The sequence below is a fragment of the Choloepus didactylus genome, chromosome 21 (assembly GCF_015220235.1).
Source record: "Choloepus didactylus isolate mChoDid1 chromosome 21, mChoDid1.pri, whole genome shotgun sequence".
NCBI lineage: Eukaryota > Metazoa > Chordata > Mammalia > Pilosa > Megalonychidae > Choloepus > Choloepus didactylus.
Window position 1 is genome coordinate 46,134,542 of NC_051327.1, and position 19,820 is coordinate 46,154,361.

The 19,820-nt window shown below is 52.3% G+C and overlaps 1 protein-coding gene across 3 annotated transcripts; it reads right to left on the minus strand.

Moving 5' to 3' along the window:
* Window positions 1-1,948: 1,948 nt before the first annotated feature.
* Window positions 1,949-19,532, minus strand: ITGAX (integrin subunit alpha X). 3 transcript variants are annotated; one of them, XM_037814934.1, is made up of 30 exons: window positions 19,373-19,532; window positions 18,698-18,803; window positions 18,130-18,233; window positions 17,688-17,758; window positions 17,436-17,550; window positions 16,130-16,260; window positions 15,870-15,982; window positions 15,554-15,707; window positions 15,100-15,250; window positions 14,820-14,893; window positions 14,518-14,647; window positions 14,262-14,404; window positions 13,932-14,072; window positions 13,620-13,829; window positions 11,482-11,612; window positions 11,186-11,343; window positions 10,410-10,564; window positions 9,581-9,712; window positions 9,426-9,496; window positions 9,070-9,211; window positions 6,998-7,114; window positions 6,827-6,906; window positions 6,656-6,739; window positions 4,681-4,759; window positions 4,456-4,563; window positions 4,253-4,336; window positions 3,937-4,050; window positions 3,691-3,792; window positions 3,306-3,416; window positions 1,949-2,782 (listed from the first exon to the last, which is right to left on the minus strand). In XM_037814934.1, exons 1-30 carry the CDS (start codon window positions 19,530-19,532, stop codon window positions 2,684-2,686), a joined length of 3,570 nt encoding a protein of 1,189 aa, XP_037670862.1. In that variant the 3' UTR covers window positions 1,949-2,683. The 3 variants fall into 3 exon arrangements, with proteins under 3 accessions (XP_037670862.1, XP_037670861.1, XP_037670863.1); XM_037814933.1 differs by having other exon boundaries at window positions 15,870-16,015; XM_037814935.1 differs by lacking the exons at window positions 17,436-17,550; window positions 17,688-17,758; window positions 18,130-18,233; window positions 18,698-18,803; window positions 19,373-19,532 and adding an exon at window positions 16,453-16,661 and having other exon boundaries at window positions 15,870-16,015.
* Window positions 19,533-19,820: the final 288 nt, after the last annotated feature.

Consider the following 19,820-nt stretch of genomic DNA (forward strand, 5'->3'; position numbering starts at 1 on the left):
AAATCTTTAATAATTGCCCTCAATTCAGTCTTTGTCCATGAAGTATATGTAACAGATGAAACCCCTGATCCTCCTTCATTTGGCTTAGTTTTGAAAGGCACGAGATGAGGGGGTTCAGGGGAGTCACCCTAGAAGGGGAATTTAGCTAAGCTAGGACATAGAGACGGAGGGCAGGAGGAGGTTAAAGGAGGGCTAGAATGGTCAGAGTCAGGCATTCTGGATAATTTTTAGCTTGATAATGTGCTTAGGTAAGTCTTTGTTAATCTTTGTTAATTTAATATTTGCTTCTTGAAGAGAGGCAATTCTAGAATTAGTTATATGTTTGGAGGCTTCCAAGTACCAATTAAAAGTATCCCATTCAGGTTGCTTAGTTTTAGAGCCTCTATTTTCTAGTTGAGCAAGCAAATATACCAATTTAGTCATATCAAAGGATCCCCATTGTGACTGAGATTTTCTCTAGTGCACCAGAGTCCAGTGGGATAAGAATTTACATGAGGCAGGACCATAATGTTTGTACAAGAAACCAGCTGATGTGCTGGATGGTGATTGTGGTTGTTTGAAGCTGTTATGTACCCCAGAAAAGGCCGTGATCTTTTAATCCATTCCTGTGGTGTAAACCTATTGTGGATGGGACCTCTTGATTAGCTTATTTCGATTGAGATATGACCCACCTCATTCAGGGGGGTCTTGGTCCTCTTGCTGGAGTCCTTTATAAGAGGATAAAACACATACAGAAGCTGAGAGATGAAATTCAGAGAAACACCCAGAGAAGTTGAGAGAAAAAGCCATAGATGGAGAAGGCAGAAGCTGAAGCAATGAAACCCAGGAGAGAAGGACCAGCAGACTTCACCATGTACCTTGTTATACGACAAAGGAGCCCAAGTTTGGGGTAACCGGTCTTCAGAGAAGGTATCATCCTGTTGATTCCTTAACTGGGACATTTTTATGGCCCTAGAACTGTAAATTTGTAAGCTAATAAATCCCCATTGTAAAAGCCAGGACATTTGCTGGTATATGGCATTTCGGCAGCTTTAGTAAACCAAAACAGCAGTGCACCATGAGAGTTCTTAGTGGATTGGAACCCATTCTTTTAGTTAGTTCTGATTGTGGACAACCCTAAAGCCTAAGTCTGAGAGTAACTGTCTGGGTTTGGGGCAAGTATGATGCTTTATGGTATGCCTTTCATGGGGTACTTGTTTTGCTTGACAGACAGCCTGTGCGCTAGTTGTCGGACCTGCAACCAGGTGTCACTAGTTGTACAGAAATTGTCTTGAGGGTGGTGGGCAACCTTGTGTCAATCTAGCCTGTGCATGACCAACTTACCACACACAATCAACTGCCTCCCCCTTCTATTTGCCTAATTCAGAGGGTCTATGTCTACTCAGCTGGAGCTCCTTGGTGGCCGTGGCAGTAGTGGAATCTCCCAGGGCAGGTCTGTCCCGTGTTGAGCCCCAGCTCAGAGCCAGGTAGCATGATGACCTTGATGCTCTAATGGGTGGCACCTTCCTAGGGGCAGCATGACCCAGAGCTGGGACTCCAAAGTGCTCTCATACACTAACCATAGGCAACCAGTGCCTCCTTCAACACAGGCCAGTACCTGTAACCTGCATATGGGTTCACTCCAGTGACCTTCCCAGGTGGGAGAGGGGCCACCAAGGGATGCCCTTTCTCTATCCTTGCCCTCCCACAGCACCATCAGCTTCCCACCAATGTCAGGGCTGAGAATAGAGTGAGTAGATTAAGATTTCAGATTACCTCCAGCACAGGGATGTTCATGATGTCCCACCCCAGGTCTCAAGGCTGATCTGAATCTACCATGATCAGGGTGTCCAGGGGGGGTCATTGTCCAGGACTTACATCCACAAAAGGCCTTAATTTTAGACCTCTGGTGTATTTTCCAATAAGTTCTCTATATTTTTTTGTGCATGTGCTAACTTGTTAATGCAAATCTTTAAAATAATATTTTTAATATTATATTTGCATGCTGAGCTGCAGTGGCATTGGGGCAACACCCAGGCCAAGGGAACACTCCTCCCCACCAGCCAGCAATGCCAACCAACACCATGAGCCAGGATTGTGAATTCCAATGTGTAGACGTTTCATTCCCATGCAGTTTGGGAAAACTGAACTGAGATTCCCACAATGAAGCTAAGAGCTAATACTGACATATTTTACCAGAAATGAGGATCATAGGGAGGCACAGAGCACCTTACACTGTTTGCTCTGAAGCCCACCTTCCAGAGATGGAATTGGACTAGTAACACTGGGCTGAAGGGTTCGAATGAGAGTAATGGGGAGCCATGGAAGATGGATGAGGAAGAGTGGCCTTGTTCAGTACTGTGTTTTAGAGATTGTTAGTGGCTAGTGGAGGAAGGGAGACTGGAACCAGGGGCTTTTTGTCCATGTATTTCTAGTAGAAATTCCAGATCAAATCCTTTGGGAGGTATGGCAGGGACCCTGTGCTGGGGGTCTCCGGTTGGAACCCTGAGGAGATAAATGGTCCCTCCCAGGCAAGGCACTTTGTGCAGTCACACTACATTCTCCCAAAGAGAGAAAGCAGCCTGGTCCCAGCCTCCCTCCTGGGGAAGGTTTCTTCCTTCTTGGGCCTGGCTTAGGTGAGAGTAAGAGGGCTGATACACCTCTCAGGAGAGAGCAGAATCAAAGGAGAACATAAAGTAGTTTCTTATTGGGCAACTGGGGTGCCTGATGCCCCATTTTCCGGGATTGTCTCTCCATTTGCTCCCTCCATCATTTCCTTGTACTGGCGTTTGAAGAAGCCAACCTGTAGGGGAGGGAAGGGAAGGAAAAGAAAATGAGGAAGTCCAGTGGAAGAGACCACCACTCCCAGAACCCCCACAAAGCACTGTGCTCAGAACTTCATATGCATTGTGTTGTTTAGACTTTACCACCATTTTGTTAGTTGGGTAGAAATCCCTCTGGGTTAAGAAACCAAGACCCCAGAATAAACCAGGAAGTGGCCTCTGGTCACAGAAAGAATCAATGATGATGTCAATATTAAAACCTAGTTCTGTGCTTTTATATTATGATCTCCTGTCAGGAGAAATATGGAGAGGTGGAGAACAGAGAAGAAAGGGAGAGAGATTAGAGAAGGCCTGGGAATCAGATAGGAAGGTACAAACATGGAGGGGAGTTGGGGACTGGGGATGTCATAGGTGGGGTCTCCTCCATTAAATGACCTAGTAAGGAAGGGTGCCCAGTCTTGCCTGACTCCTAAGTGAGCTCTTTCTTGTGCTGTGGGAAGAGTGGGATCAGATGCTTGTGGTGTCAAAAGTGGGCTAAGATACCTTGTATAGCGCAGCTGAGATGAGAGCCAGGAGCAGCAGGCCTCCTATGGAGCTGCCGACGATGAGGGGGATGGTATTGTAGACCTCGTACTTCTCCAGCACCATCTCCATCTGGAGTGGAGGGGTCCACATCAGAGAGCATCAGGGGTCTTGCTGGCCCAGATGCCTCCTGGTTCCCCCAACCTTTATTCCCTGTCCCTCCTTCCCCCAAGCCCGGCTCCAAGGGGTGAGATGCAGAAGCACTCGTGGGCTTAGGAACAACCTCCTGACCGAAGACCTCACCATCCATCCCCCCTCCAGGCCTACAAAACCCCCAACAAGCATCCCAGATTTAGTGTCAGGAGCCCTTTGACCAGCCGGCTGCTGCCCACTACCCAGTCACTACCTGGGTTCTCATAAATGCCTCCTGTCCCGGAAGTTGGGAATACACAGATCTGTTGAACGTGATTTCAGCCACACTCGTGACCAATACCTTCTTCTGCACGGTCTGCAAAAGAGAGGGGGAAGGCTGGAGAACTGGCTCTGGAGAAGGCTCAGAGTTCAAGAAATGCCCTGGCTCTAGAGCAGACACCAGCTCATCAGACACTCCCTAAACCTGGGGGAGGGGGCTCTGCTGTTGGGCCCTACACACCTGACCGACCCAGCCAAAGCTGAGGTTGCCCTTCAGGACGAAGTCAAGTTCCTCCTGGATGCCGAAGGAGGGGATGTCACAGCGGAACCTCAGGCAGATAGCAACGGAGCAGTCCTAGGAGCAGACAGACAGCAACAGGCCAGACAGAGACTGGTTTGAAGGGAGAAGACAGCATTAAACTGCCCGAATTGAGGGGCACAGCCACAGTTGAATATGCGAGGGCTGTTCAGCAGGTGCCCATCTGAATGCAATACAGTCCTTAATTAAATTCCTCTGACACGTGGCTTGAAGTGGGGCCGCCCAGAGCCATCCTCACCAGCACAGGATTCTTCCGAAGGTGGGTCAGAAAGTCGGACTCTGTGGGCACAGTTTTCTCTGAGGAGCACTGAATTGATGGGTTCTAAAGGTGGACACGGAGAGAGTGAGCCTCTCAGTGGGATGTCGTGAGGGCTTAGTGGGGGACATGGGGAATCCGGGAAGAGGGCATTGGTAGAGGGACCACACGCAGTCCTTGAGTACCTGGGGGTGGAAGACTTCCAGGTCCTTCCACACGACCACCCGGTTCAGCTCCACGGGTACCCAGAAGTGGATGCTGACGGGCAGGTCCCTCTGTCCCAGGTTGTTCACCTGCATGGAGAGCAGCAAGGCCAGAGCCGTAAGTCCCTGGCCAGACCCCAGGCCCTCCGCCATCTCCAGCTCCTGGGCCCCTGCCCCAGCCCAAGCTCCTGGGTCTCCACCACTTGCCTGGTACCGCTGCTCGGCCACACTGCTTTCCTTCTCCTCTGAGGCTGAGAAGTTGAGGTACTTGGTGGATTGTTCGTGGCTGGGGAGAGAAGAGGCCTGCGTGGAACTGAAGTTCCAGGGGACCTCCTAAGGAGGCTCAGGCTGGGAGCATGTTGGACAGGTGGTCAGTGGGGTCTTGGGGTGGCCCCAGATAAGGTCAGAGGATAAGTAGGGGTTAGGGAAGGCTTTACGGGGGCAGGCATGGGCTTTGAGCTGACTGCAAGGTGCTTCCAGAAACTGCAGCCAAGGGGACCAGGCGGGAGGTACAGTGATAGGAGCTGAGAGCTATGCCACTGACTGGCTGGGGAGAAGGGGCGGGGTCTGCCCCTCTCTGCACCCCAGCTTTCCTTTCAGGCCTTCATAGGCACATAGGACACAGCAAAGCTTTGGGGAGACCCAGGCTGATGCGGTGGACCAAACGCCCACTAGATGCTGCCCCTTCCTGGACTCCCACAGGCTTTTCCTGTTGCCCTGACTTTCCTGGGCATGGGGAATGGGGGTAAGGGACAGTCCCATGGCAGACTTTCCACTGAGCCTTGGTTTACCAGCTCCTGAGACCTGCCCAGACCTATCCCTGGAGACCCAGTGGCTGGCCTGGCCCCTCACGTGGATGGCTGGTCTCCCCACTGCCGTCCCTGCTCTGCTCCCCAGGCACCTCTCCTTTGTCCACATGGCCAAAATTCTGTCCCACCAAGTCCTACTCTGCAAGAGCCTCCCCACAAAACACCAGAGCCTCACCCTGACCCCTCCACGCACCTCCAGCCTCAGAGCCACATCTGCTGAGCATGCCTGGGCTGCAGGACCACACAGGCCCAGACATGGGCATGCCTTTTCTGGTTGTCCCCTGCAATAACGTGTGTGAACCCCCGTGAACACTCCTGCAGGCAAGCCCCAAGCATGCCCCTGGCTGGGCTGCAAGCACCCAAGTGCCCAGGTGCAAAGGAGAGTGTGAAACTCTGGGTGGGAGGAGAATTTTCAAGGGGGTCCATGGGCAGCACTGGCAGGAGAGGGCACCCAGGCTAAGCCACATGGGCCACTACCTGTCACAAATGTAAGTGCACAAGGGATTTCTGCCTGTTTTAAATGACACATAATAGGGGCTCAATACACCTGTATTGAACATCAAATGGGTTTCTGGAAGGTAACCACAGCACTGTGCCTGGCACATGGCAAGGAAGGTACTCCCTGGTGTTGCTTCTTGGCTCAAAGACTTGATTCAGATGACTCCCTAGGACCAAACCCCTCAAGTTGAACACTTCTTCGGCAGCATTTTAAGGTCTTATCCTTTTACCCAGTGTCTCCCTGACACCCAGTCTCTGGAGCAGACAAATCATCTCTCTTGTCCTTTCCAAAGGGAACTTGGAAAATGGGGGGAGGGGAGTGATGGAGTGCTCCTAAAAGTCCTGCATGGGTCAAATCTGTTCCTTGCAATCAAAGACTAGTCCTGTCCAACTACCAAGGTCTGCTTTGGGAATTCCTGCTGGCGGAACCCAATGCTGAGCTTCTCGCTTCTCCCCCCGTCTCCTGGAAACCCACACTGCCTCAGGGTACAGAACCACTGAGTGGCCCTGGATGAGAACCTGGCTTGGAACAAGGTAACCTTGCTCCCCCAAAAGGCTATAAGAGCCCTGAAGACAGGCACCTGTCTCCTATTTATATCTCTTAGGGAACCCAGGACAGTCTGGGGGCTTTTGAGAAAGCTTTCAGAGAACTTAACTCCTATTAAGTGTAGGATATAATGATAATATCCCAATGGTTATTACCAGAGCTAGCCCACAATAAAAACTTGTTCATTAGTTAATAAGCACTCTAGCAGCTGCATCTACCAGTTGGAAGGGTAGAGACAATAAAGCCTGAAGATAGCTCGGATGTCCAGTGAGGATCACCCCAACCCCCGAGGGTGGCAGAGAACACTTTGGAGATGGAGATGTGGCACCTGCTGACCACGGTGTAGACAGCATATTTCACTGGGAGCTCCAGCTGGAAGGTGGCCTTGCTGGTCTTGGGGGTGTTATTCTCACTGGAAAAAGAGAAGGAGGAGCCCAGTTGAGAGGGGCCCCAGAGAAGGAGGTGGGGGTGGCAGGCAGAGGTGGGAGGCCCAGCTCACCTGCTCACATTGGCCACCAGAAGCAGCCGAAGTCCCAGCATGGCCTTGGGGGAGACGTCAAAGGTGACCGTGAAGGCCATCTAAGGAGGAGGTAGGAAGAGCAGAGGGTCCACAAAGGGGCAAGGCAAGGTGGGCCAAGGGGATTAGGGGGTGGAGGAAAGCCAGGCTGACCTGCATGCCCTGGCGGAAGATGAGGTGGTTGGTGCTGCAGCGGGTGCTGCGGAGATCCTGGTGGCCGGCTGGGCTACTGTCACAGGTCAGTCGCGGGGAGCGCAGGTGCAGCTGGTTCTAGGCGGGAGCAGGAGGGAAAGAGCAGCTGAGCAGCTGTTCGTGTTCCAAAGAGACCCCATGGAGTGACACAGCTTCCTGGAATCTATCTGAGAGTTATGTTTCAAAAAAGATCCTTAGACAGTCACTGGCCAATTTTCCTCCCAAAGTAGAAATCCAAGTTGTGGCTTTATTAGAGAGTTCCCCCTTTTTATTTATAGCTATCTTTAAAAAAGCTTTTTATTATGGACATTCCCAAACATACTCAAAAGGAGAGAGAACAGATAAATGAAGCCCCATGTACCTATCATCTGGCTTAAATTACCAGCATTCTTCTTGATGTATTCAACGGTTCTTCACACACCCCCACACTTGGTGAATATTTTAAAACAGAATTCAGACATCACATCGTTTCATCCAGAAATACTTCAACATACATCACTAACAGATAAGGATTTTTCAACATAACATAACATAACATTCTATAACAAGATCACGACCACACCCAACAAAATTAATAACAAATCCCTAATATCAGTACCCAAAATGTCATATCAGAGCTTATTTGTGAAAATCAAGATCCAAACAAGGCCCACACATTGCATTTGGTTGATACATTGAAGAATGCTTTCAATGACAGGGCACTTATGCCTCACAGAACTGGAGGCAGTTTTTTAGTACATTAAGTCAAAATATGCTCTCGCTGGGATTGCTAGACAAGAAGAGACTTAAGAGACATTAACCAAATGCAATGTGTGAATCTAATTTAGATCCCAGATCAAATATGCCAGTTGTAAAAAGACATTTCTGAGACAATTAGGGAAATTTGATTATGATCTAATATCAATGTCTAATTTCCTTGGGTGTGATAATGGCATAGGGGTCATGTGAGAAGACAGTTCCACTGCTGAGAGCTATAGAGTGAAATAAGGAGGGGGTTCAATGACATGATGTCTAAGATTTGTTTCAAAATACTTCAGCAAAGGGAAAAAAAGGACAGGTGCAGCAAATGTGGCAAAATGTAATAATTGTTGAATCTGGGTGGTTAAGGTTTTGGGGGGGTTGCTGAGCTCCTCTCTCTATTTTTTGTACATGTTCAAAATTTTTCCTAATGAAATTCTTGTTAAAAATCTGTTTCTCTTGAGCTTCCATGATTGATAATGAAGTCTCTTTTGGTTTCTCCTGATTAGTATCATTTTACTATAGTAAAACTATAATCGTAAGTAGAAAAAATCTGTTTCTCTTTGACTCCCTGCCGTCCTAGTTTTTGTAAATAAACTTTCAGGGGGTGGGGGGGACACAGCCACGCTCGTGCATTGTCGATGGCTGCTTCCAAACCACAACAGCAGGGGGCGCAGCGCGACCACAAAGCTGAAAATATTTACTGTCTGGATCTTTGTAGAAAAAAAGTTTGCTGACTCCTGATCTGACCAGTAAATTCAATGCTTTCTTCTACAGAACACTGTTTAAACACTGTGCCATTATCACATCCAAGGAAATTAGACATTGATATTAGATCATAATCCGATTTCCCTAATTGTCTCAGAAATGTCTTTTTACGACTGGCTTATTTGATCCGGGATCTCAACTAGATTCACACATTGCATTTGGTTATGTCTCTTAAGTCTCTTTTTGTCTAGCAATCCCAGAGAGAGCATATTTTGACTTAATGTACTAAAAAGCATTTGAGGGCCAAGTATGTTTTTCTTTAAGAGAAGAATATGGACATGATGTAAATACAAAGAAATTGAAGGCAAGCCCCCATCTCTCTCTCCATGTTAACTCACCCCGGATGGTCAGTGTCCCGGGAAGACGACACCCAGAGCTGGACACAGAGTGAACCAAGGCCAGCCCCGGACGGTACAGCCACGACCATCCAAGCAAGATGGGCCAGGACCAGCCCGAGCTTTGGCGCCTGCCATAGCAGCCTGCGCCGATCCCAGCCCTCGGCCACCTGCTTCCCGGAGCTGGACTACCTGGACCCCTGCCACGTGTCGATAGGATAGCCCCGCGGGGTAAGAGAAGGTGACCGTGGTTCCGTAGGAGTCCTCGCCCGCGTTCTGCACTGTCACCTCCGCGTTCAGCTCCAGGTTACTCCCGACCACCAGGGTCTTTAGGCTGGGTGTTGGGTGGGGGTGGGGGAGGAGATGAGTCTGTGACTAAGGCAGGGCTAGAAGTGGTCTGGGTGGGGGTGGAGTGAGAGATGGGGGGTGGACAGGCCTCCCGGGCTCTTAGCACAGGGCAGGAAGGTTAGGGGGAGCTGAGGGCGGGATCCCCAGGTTTTGCAAGGGATGCTGGGGTGGTGGGCAGGTGTAAGCCAGTGGAGGCTCACCTTGACCTGACAGAGATGCTCAGGTCATCCTCGCAGATGTGGTCGGCCCCACAGTTCTTCTCAAACGGGAGCTGGGAGGGAAAGCAAAGCAGGGTTTCCCGGAGACCTGGGCCCTCTACCCACCCACTCTGGGACCCCCTGAGCCCGGGACTCACTGAGGCCGTGAAGTATCTCTGGTTGTCCAGGGCCAGCAAGGGCCGGAGTCTTCTGAAGGACGGGTTGGGCTTGCCCTCCAGGGAGAAGTTGAGACGCAAGGTGATGGGTGTCACCGCATCCTCCACACAGGCCTAGAGAAGGGACATTGACAAGAGTTAAGGAAGACACCCTCATGAAGGTATCAGCCGTGCCCCAGCCTCCTCACCTGTAAAATGGGCTAATAATGGTACCCCCTGTGCCCATAAACGCCCGCTATTTTTATCATCCTGCCATGCCTTCTCCCCCTCAGAATCTCTGCTTTTGCTGTCCTCTGCCTGGAACACTCTCCCCTCAGACAATGTCTATTCAAACTTCACCCCTTCCAAGGGGCCTCCCTACACTTTGTTCTCGACCCTGGCTTTATCTTTCTTTCCAGCATTTATCACTACCTGACATCTGTCATCTAGGCACTTGTTTGGTTTTGGTCTTCCCACCACAGGCTGGGAACTCCCTCAGCACAATGCCTGCTTTGCCTACTTCTACGTCCTCAGTGCCTAGAAGAGGGCCTGCCCCCCAGGAGTGGCTCAATAAATGTTTGTCAAATGACTGACAAAAAGAATCCCAGCCCACAGTTCCATAATTCCCCAAAGCAGCCATACTCTCATCCCTGCAACCCTGCTGTGTATTCTGTCATTCATTCCTTCACTCACTCATTTGGCTATTAAGCACCTCTGACATGCCAGATCCTGTGCAGGGGCTGGGGCCATTTTTCCCTGCCCACCCTGCTGCAAGCCTCAGAATCGCCTTCATCCGCATCACTGTTGTCCCAGGCCCCCAACGCCCCCTCACCAGGAGGAGCAGCTTCACAGTCTCACAGTGCCAGTCCAGCCCAAAGACTCGGACTCGAGTCAGATTCCTGGTCTTTGTCTCCTCGAAGATGGCACGAGGATTCAGGCGGCCAGGGTCAAGGGTCAGGTCATAGGTCACGAAGCTTTCAAGGTTCCCTGGAGGGGAAAGAAAGTATGGTGGCTTGGAGCCATGTACCCCCAGAAAACCATGTTCTTAATCTTAATCCTTACTGTGGAGGTGAACCCATTGGAAATAGGACCTTTTGATGAGTTTGCTTCAGTTGAGGTGTGGCCCAACTGAATCAGGATGGGTCTTAATCCTATTACTGGAGCCCTTCATAAGTAGAATGAAATTCAGACACACAGAAAGAAAGCCACAGCGATTAGCAGAAGCTGGAAATCAATGGAACCCAGAAGAGAAGCCAAGAAAGGCTGCCATGTGCATGGCCATGTGACAGTAATGCCAAGGACCAAGGATCACTGGCAGCCAGCCCCAGAATGCCACAGTCTTCTGGGAGAAAGCATCACCTTGATGACACCTCAATTTTGGACTTCTAGCCTCAAAACCGTGAGCCAATAAATTCCAGTTGTTTAAAGTAACCCATTGCATGGTATTTGTTTTATCAGCCAAGAAAGTAATACAGCAGAGGATGGGGAGACCTGAGAGGGCCAGAAGCTCCTCAGGTGGGCAAGGGGCAAGGCAGGAGAGAAAGGAGTGGTGGGCTGGGGGGCTTCGGGGGTCAGGGAGTCCCTGGGTTGGAGGGTGGGGGCACTCACCAAGCCGGGTCTTGGCACTTTCATAAATATGAAGGCAGACCATGGCAACACCCAGTTCCTGGACAGGGGCTACCTGGTCACGACACTCAAACACGGACGTGGCAATCTCTGCAGGTGTGAAGTGCATGCTCCCCCACACCTGGAGCACAGGTCTGGTTCTGTGGGCAGAACACTGAGCTGAGGACAGGTCCTTGCATCCTGGGAGGGAATCCTGGGGCTGGACGGCTGCAGGGAGGGGGGTTGCTGGGTGTCTGAGGCTGGACCCGGGGTGGGTGTCTGAAGAAGGCTGTTCTCACCTGAGGAGCACGGCATGCCCCTGGGCCCCCACGGCCAGATCCATGAGTCCATCCTTGGTGAGGTCCTGACCCCCACTCAGTGACTGCCCAAAATGCTGGAGCCCAGGGGACAGCTGGGAGCCCGAGATCCTCTGGCCAGAGAGGGAAAGGAAAGGCAAGTTGGGGCAATGGAAACAAGTTGAAAAGAAGTAAATAAGAGGGAGAGGGAGGTAGGAATGTGGGAAACAGAAAGAAGGGGTGAGTGGTAAAAAGTTATCACCAAGAAGTGCCCACAGAGGGGGTGGGAAGGGGGGGAAGTGACGATTGGTTAAAGGAAAGATTCCTAGGAAATGAATGAAGGGTTGGACTGGTGCCCTGAAGTTCCGTCATTCATTCAATTAGTCTCAGGTTCAAAATCTGGCTCCTCCACTTCTGAGCTGTGAGACGTTGGGCCATGATTCAATCTGTCCATGCCTCAGAGATTATGGGTAATGATGCCCCAGAGTTTAGCTGTAAGCATTAAATGAGTTAATTGGTAAAGTTCTTAGAACAGTGCCTGGCACGTGGCCAACAGTGAATAAATTATGATGATGAGTATTAGGGCTGGAAAGGGCCTCAGAGAACCGTTTACAAATGAGACAACTAAGACCCAGAGAGGAACCTGCTCAAGATCACACAGCTAGGAGGTGGCAGAATTGCAGGGCCCTTCCTTGATTTTTCTTTTTCTTTACAAGTGGATGGCGCTACAATTCACATACCATTAAATTCACCCTTTTAAAATATACAACCAGTGCGTTCACAGAGTTGTGCAACCATCATAATCAATTTTAGAACATTTTAATCATCCCCAAAGAAACTCTCTACCCTAAAGTAGTCACCACAACCCCTTGACTCTAACTTCCTCCCACCCCAGTCCCTAGCAACCACTTTCCGTCTGTGGATTTGCCTATCCTGGACATTTCATATAAATTGACTCATACAAAATGTGACCTTTAATGTCTGGCCTCCTTTACTTGGTGTGTTTTCAAGGTTCATCCATGTTGTCACATGTTTGAGAACTTCATTCCTTTTTATAACTGAATAATATTCCATTGTATGGATAGAACACATTTTACTTATCCATTCGTCAGTTGATGGACATTTGGATGGTTCCCACTTTTTAGCTGTTATGAATAATCTGGCTATGAACATGTGCATGCAAGTTTTTGTGTGGATGTATGTTTTCATTTCTCTTGAGTATATACCTGGGGCTGGAATTACTCTTCATATAATAACTCTATGTTTAACCTTTTGAGGATCTGCCAGACTTTTTCCACAGCAGCTGCACCATTTTACATCCCCACCAGCAGTGTATGTGGGTTCCAGTTTCTCCACATCCTCACCAACGTTTGTTATTATCTTTTTGTTGATAGCCATCCTGATGGGTATGAAGAGGTATCTCATCGTGGTTTTGATTGGCATTTCCCTAATGACCAATGATGCTGAGCATCTTTTTGGTTGCTCATTCACCATTTGTATGTCTACTTTGGAGAAATGTCTATCTTTAAACTGGGGCTTCCTTGACTTTTGTCAAAGGAAGCAGCCCTCCCTTCTTAGGGAAACTGCCCCATTGGGTGGGGGGGCTCTTCCTAGACGAACACATGGTTAGATTGCTGATGGCAGGAAGGAATCAGATCATACAACATCCAGGGAAATGTAGGGGAGAGCGGTCAGGTAGACTGAGGCAGCAAGATCTAAACTGATGGGCAATGGAGCCGCTGAGAACCCGAGCACTGGTTTAGAAGTCATGAAACTGAAGCTTCCTCATCACTGTTTCCAGTCCACATTTAACCTTGGACAAGCCAAGTCACTTATTTTCTCTGTGACTCAGATTTCTTCTGTAAAATGGGCTTCCTGAGGCCTGGCCTAGATGCCTGGTAAAACTGCTGGGGGTATTAAAAGGCCTGGGTGGGGAACAAAGCAGGGTACCTACCAGACAATGTTTCCATTTCTCAAATTCCATGGATTTGTCTTCCTGCCTACCATGTGCCCAGTGCTGGGCAAGGGCCATGAGTTGAAGTACAGGCGGGGTGGGGTGGGGGTTAATTTCCAAGTGGCAGTATGGGAGAGCAGGAGCAAAGAGGAGGTTGCCATAGCAACGGGGGGGTGAATGGCCTCACCTGGCTGTGGAAAGAGCTGATGCCCAATCTTGAGGTTCCGTGAAACAGGTAGACAGCGCCCTGGTTCTCCTGCTCCCCCGGGGCCCCGATGGCCACGTCCATCAGCCTGTCCCCATTCACGTCCCCCAGCACTGTCAGGGCCGCCCCAAAGCGGCCCCAGGGGTGGCCCTGCTCCCCGCGGAGAAAGGCCTCACACTGCCACCGAGCACGCTGCAGAACAAAACCGGTGCCAGGTGCCAAGGTGGGCCACCCCTCCACCCCACACCCACACCCAGACCACCATCCCCAGCCCAGGCCCTGTCAGCCACTCACCCCTCTGGGGAAGGGGCAGACAGACACTTGGCCCCCCTGAGTCTGTTCGTAGTAATGGGGTGCCCCGATGAGGACCAGGTCCGTGTTGCCATCTCTATCCACATCCACGGAGCAGAGGGAGGCCCCGAAGTAGGAGCCGATCTGGAGGGCAGAGCCTGGGCTCATCCTGCCTGCCCTCCCACAGACACCTCCTCTGCACCAGGTCCCGCCTCTCCCCAGGCGCCGGGACCTTCCCACACTGGCCCGCAAGCCCATTCATCTTTTCCCTCTCAGCCCTGCCTTCCTGCCCGCCCTCGTGTTCCCCCCACCCCAGCTTCCTCCCCACCCTACCTGGGTCCCTGTGACTTCAGCCTTCGGCACCCATTGCCCAGAAGCCTGGGTGAAGATGACCGCCTTCCCGGTGTGCTGGTGGCGGGGAGCCCCCAGGACCAGGCTCTGTGCCCCCTTCCAAAGGGCCAGCTCGGTGGAGTAACCTGGGGTGGGGGGTCGGCCTCAGCACAAAGGCTCCGATCCCCTCCCCCGGGCTCCTGCCCTCCCCGGGCAGCTCCCACAAGCCAGCCTGTCCCACAAGCCAGCCTTTTCTCACCCAGGTAAGAGTCCTGCATGTCCATGTTCTCCTGGGACATGTTGATGAAGGTGGGGCTCATATTTGGGGGGTACAGGAAGGCACCTCCAGACCAGCTGAAGCTCCCCACAGCCCCCAGAACTGGTCCATCCTGTGGGGAGAGGATTCCAGGGCTGAGCAGGCTGGAGCAAGCAGACAGCATATTCCACCCTGAAATGCCAGCTGCCAGCTCCACACACACATGGGACGCCCACCCCCACCTCCCCTGCCCCCTTCTTTCCCCCACCCCCCGTCGCCAGCCTGACACAGGACCCCTCACTCACGGGCATGAACACAGCACTGAAGCCCTCCTGGGACATCTCCAGTTCGAAGGAGCTACTGCTCACGGACTGTGTGCCTGAGGAGAAGGCAGGACACCTGGGTTCCAGGGGAGAAGGCTGCATTTGGGGGTTCCAAAAAGAACCCCCTGCTTTGGGAAGGTCTAAAGTTGGAGACTGAGACCTACAGGGAGAGGTTGAAGCTGCAACATTGGGTCTGGGTTCAAAAAGGAAAAGTCTTTTCAGCTGAGGATTTCTGAATTGAGTAGTTCTATCTCTGACTTACCTTCAATAGCAAAGATCTTCTCCTTCAGTTGGTTTTGAATGTCCCTCAAAGCATCGAAGTCATCCACTTGAAATATATGCTTGTGAGAGGGTGTCGATGCAATGTCGTTTAATTCCTTCCTGGAATGCTCATTTTGAAAAGCTGATCCCACCTGTGCCCGGCAAAAACCAACTCAGTGAAAATAATGATAAATTCAATATGCCTACAGCTTGCTGGGCACCACATCCTCCAGTAATATCCTCAATATTATCACACCCAATGTACAGGTGGGAAAACTGAGACCCAGAGAGCATGAAGGACTTCAGGGTAAAGGACTGTGGGTTCCCCGGGCTGGGAAAGGGTTTTCATCCTGAAGGCAGCAGGAACCCAGAGAACTGGGGATTCTTTCCTGGAAAGGGAAGTTGCTTTGAGAAGACACAACTGGGAGGAAGTGGTGGGAAGGGCCACGTCCTACCCCTATTGCATAGCGGATGATGCCCTCCGCCTCGGCCATGGGGATGACATCCCAGTAGCCCAGCGGGTCGCCTTGTTTCTGCCCATCGGTGATGACGATGAGGATCTTGGTGGCACCCCTGCGGGACCCACTTTGGGCAGTGAACAGCTTGTTTCTGTCAGGGAAGAAGAGGGACCAGAGGCCTGTGATCAGAGCCGCTGGGGGCCCCTGCTGCCGTCCCCGCTGGGTTTCGGTCCCCGCCTGTCGCTTCCTCATGGAGATGGGTGAGGCCCACAGGGATGCTTTAGGAAAGGTCCTGGGAGAAGTCGGGACTCACGTGGCCTCTCTGATGGCTGTGGCCGTGTGAGTCCACCCCTGCAGCTGGGAAACACGATCCAACAGGCCCAGCGGGTCGGAGCTGCGTTTGAAGTCATTGAACGTGAAATGTGTCCGGAATTTGTTGGAGAACTGCATCAGGGAGAACTGAGAGAACAGTGTGGGCAGGGGCTGAGACATGGGTCCCAAAACCCAGAGGCCCCGCCCCTGTCCTACCACACCCCAGCTCCATGCCGCTCCCCACACACCCTGAGGGCACACCTGGGTGCTGGGCTTCTGGAACTGGCTCATCTCAGCCTTCACGAAGCTTATCATTTTGGCAAAATTTACGCTGCTGATGCTGCCCGAGCCGTCAATCAGGAACACAATGTCCTGCTCCTGCCTTGGGCACTCTGGGGATGGAGGTGACACCATTTCTCTAAGGGACACTCCTCAGGGCCCAGGACCACAGAACTCATCTCCCCACCCCAGTCTGGTGACAGGAGCCCAGCCCCAGAGCCCAGTCCTCTCCATCCCTAACCCCGTGCCTAGAATAGGGTCCTCAGCCTCCCACAGCTGTGAATTAGCTGCTGGTGCCCACACACCTGGTTGGTACAGAGTGAGAGTCCCCTTAGTCCAACTGTAAATTGCTGAGAGCCTCCTCCTTCCACCTGAGGGTCCTTGCCCTACCCCACGCCAGCCTCCAATATCCCCACAGGCCAGCACCGAAGAACCCTGGTCTAGCTCATGGCCAGCATCCATCCTCATGGGTCAGTGCTGAACGGTACTCTTCTTCAGTATTTTTTATGTCGCCCCTGGTGACAGCCACACACTGCCTGGTCCTGTTCTCAGCTTGAATACCAACCCCACTCGCCTCCTGGGTGAAAGCAGAATCTTCTCAGAAGAGAAGTTCTCTGGGCTCCTGGAGGGGAGCTGCCGATTCTAGCTCCCGGCTCTCCCTTTCTACCCTAGCGAGTACGTGTCTTGGGGGTGGGAGGCTGCTGTGGGCTGGGTGGGACAAAGCTCTCTGCTCCCCCTCGCTTTCCCTTCCCCATCAGCACAGGGAAGCCAGGCCCTGGGCCCTAACAGGCACCAATCCGCAAATACACCCCCACATTTCTCAGGCTGTCCACACCCTTGCCACGCTTTTCCAGCCCACTGCACAAGTCAGTCGGCTACACCCAGGGTGCATCAGGTCAAACCAATTCCCCTTCTCTCTAAAAGTGATAGCAGCTGACAGCTAGTGATCCCTTGTCACACACCAGGTGCTCTGCTGGCCCCTGATCTGGTCATCTATGTCACTGTCACAGGGTTGGTGTGTCATTATCCCCATCAGCTAGACAAAGAAACTGAGCCCAGAAAGGGTGCTGTCTCAAGAAAAATCCCACAGCACAATAGTGATGGGGCAGGCTGGGAAAGCAGGCAGAGGCTCCCCGGCTCGTGTTTGGAACCACTGCCCCATCCAGGAAACTTTTCCCCAGATTCCCCTCTTTCTTATACACTCTGCAAAGAGTGTCTCTGGTCCTACCGCACCCCCAGCCGGAGATGTGTGGACTCCTTGCAGGACACAGGAGCCCCCAACACTCACCCTGCAGGGCAGCCGGGAGCCTCTGGGCCTGCTGGGAGGGGGAGGTCAGCAGGAAGCAGAGCCCCTTCAAGTGCATGCTCTCCCTGCAGGCCTGGTGCACGGTGGGGCCACAGGCCTGGGGACAGAGGGCACCCGTGAGAAGGACTGCCCCTGCTCCTTCCCACCCTCCCATCTCAGCAACTCCCCTTTCTCCAAGACCCCCAGCCCCAGCACCTCCCCTCAAGACCATCCTGTGATCCCAGGATGACTCACCAGCAGCCGGGAGGGGTTGGTGGTGGCCGCCAGGGACAGGCCCAAGGACATGTTCACAGCCTCTTGGGGCACTGAGGGGACAGACATGTACACGAGGTCACGTCAGGGGGCTGAAGGGTGTAAGAGCTGGGCTGGAGTTACCCTGGCCCTGGGGAACAAAGAAATCTGACAGGTAAAGGGGGGCTTCCAGGTGTTGACAGAGCCGCAGGCGGTGGGGGCTGGGAAGTGGGGGATGGCGATGGGAGGAGAGGCCTCGGTGGGGTCAGGAAGCCCTGCCCGAGGGTGAAGGGTCTGCAGCCAGCCTGGAAGCTGGGGAGCAGGACCCTTAGCCCCCAGCCCTTCCACAGACCCCCCACAGCCCAGGAAGGCAATGCAAGTGGAGTCCAGGTGTGTACACCAGTGGGCCCCTCAACTGGGTCCTGGAGGGGACCCCGGGACTCACCCTGCAGGGGGACGGGCTCGCAGGTGCCCGTGCTGTAGTCACACTGGTAGAGGCCCCCCGATTGGTTGGGAGCTTTGATGTCCTGGGGGGCTCCAACCACCACCCTGTGGAGAGATGGGGAACATTGCAGTTGAGTGTGTACACTGGGGCCTCAGTTTCCTCGTCTGTAAAATGGAAATGAGTTCCACATGGGGAAGGATTTTGGCTTGTCTTATCATCTGCCGTATGCCCAGCTCCTGAGACACTGCTGGGCATATAAAAGATGCTCAGTTGATATTTGTTGAATGACTGGTGTGTACCACATTAGGTACAGAGGCTGTTGTGAGGATTGAATGAGCATCTACAAGGAATGGGCTTGGCCCAGCACCCTCAATAAACATTAGCTGCAATTGTCGCGATTACAAAACAACTGCTACTTTCGGTCCAAATATTGTGAGCTAGGGGGAGCTGCTACCCCAAAGAGAGAAAGGGAAGTTTGTGAATGAAGGGTGGGTCTAGGGAGGGACACGATCCTTGAGGAGGGAGAGGGGTTGATGAGAACCAGTGGCAGTCATCCCCCCATCCTCACCAGGAGCTGGCATACTGGGCCACACTGTGTCCAAACCCAGCACTGCCCACACGGAAGGTTGTTGGCTCGTCTGTGTCCAAGTTGAAGCAGCGAGAAGAAGCTAAGGCTGGGGAGGGAGCAGGAGACACTTTAGAGAAGGGTCTTTTTCCCACTTCAGTGCCCCTGGCTGCATCTCCCAGACCCCCAGCTCTCCCTCTCCTCTCTGGATCCAGTGCCCCCCCTGGACAAGTAGGGTGCAGCCTCCTTCAGAGCTGTTGCTCTTCTGGAGATGGCTGAGAAATAGTTCCTTGCCCACTGATCTGTTATCAAGTTTCAGTTCCCCATTTTTGCAGAGCAACATGAAAGCGCTGAAGTCTTCCTTCTCCGCCACTACCCCTGGGGCTTCTAGGAGGCAGAGTCCAAGAAAACTTTGGACAGAGCACAGGCTTGACTCGTTCTGCCCACTTTAGACATCTCAGGATTGTCCAGGCAATCTTCTGACATCTCTTGAACACCCCCAAAATTTATTCCTCAATATCCCCTCCCTGCACAGACTCAGCCTCCCCAGTCCAAAATGTGTATCTTCTAGTCTCTCTCTGGCTGTACCCTGATCCTCCAGCCAGACCCCCCAGTGTGGGAACCTGGCTTGCCTGAACCCCAAACCCACAGTATCCCTTCTTCGGGGCTCCGGCTCACCCATTAGCAGGAGGAAGGCTGTCCTGGTGGTCATGGCTGGAGCGTCAGACATGGGGTTCTGTGCTCCAAGGCTGCTGGGAGACAGCTGGACCAAGATACTGAGGAAGCAAGTGAGCAGAGAGGTGGTCAGGAGGCCAAAGTCTGGGAGGGAAGTTGTCATTATGACTCAGAGGTGGAGGGCGGAAAATGCGGCTGAAGTGAGCAGAGAAGGGGGCCCGGACAGCCCACACTCTCCCACTGAGGGAGTCTTTCTGATCGGAGATGACTGGGCTTGCTTCTCTTGACTCTCGCCTATCTAGGCTTGAGTGAATGCAAATCCCCTGCCCTGGCCCACCCCCTCCCAGGTTCCCTCCTGGTACAGGCAGAAGACTCCCCTCAACCCTCAGTCAGCCTGGGGTGAGGTCAGGGCTTTAATGGAGACCCTGATGGGAACCTTCCACTTCTGACC

Excerpts from the sequence above, each read along its gene's own strand:
- ITGAX (XM_037814933.1), bottom strand. The coding sequence starts at position 19,532 with ATGACAACTTCCCTCCCAGACTTTGGCCTCCTGACCACCTCTCTGCTC. Across the intron at positions 11,613-13,619 it reads TCAGCTCTTTCCACAGCCAG|AGGATCTCGGGCTCCCAGCT; the intron begins GTGAGGCCATTC and ends CTCTCTGGCCAG. Across the intron at positions 10,565-11,185 it reads AAGTGCCAAGACCCGGCTTG|GGAACCTTGAAAGCTTCGTG; the intron begins GTGAGTGCCCCC and ends TTTCCCCTCCAG.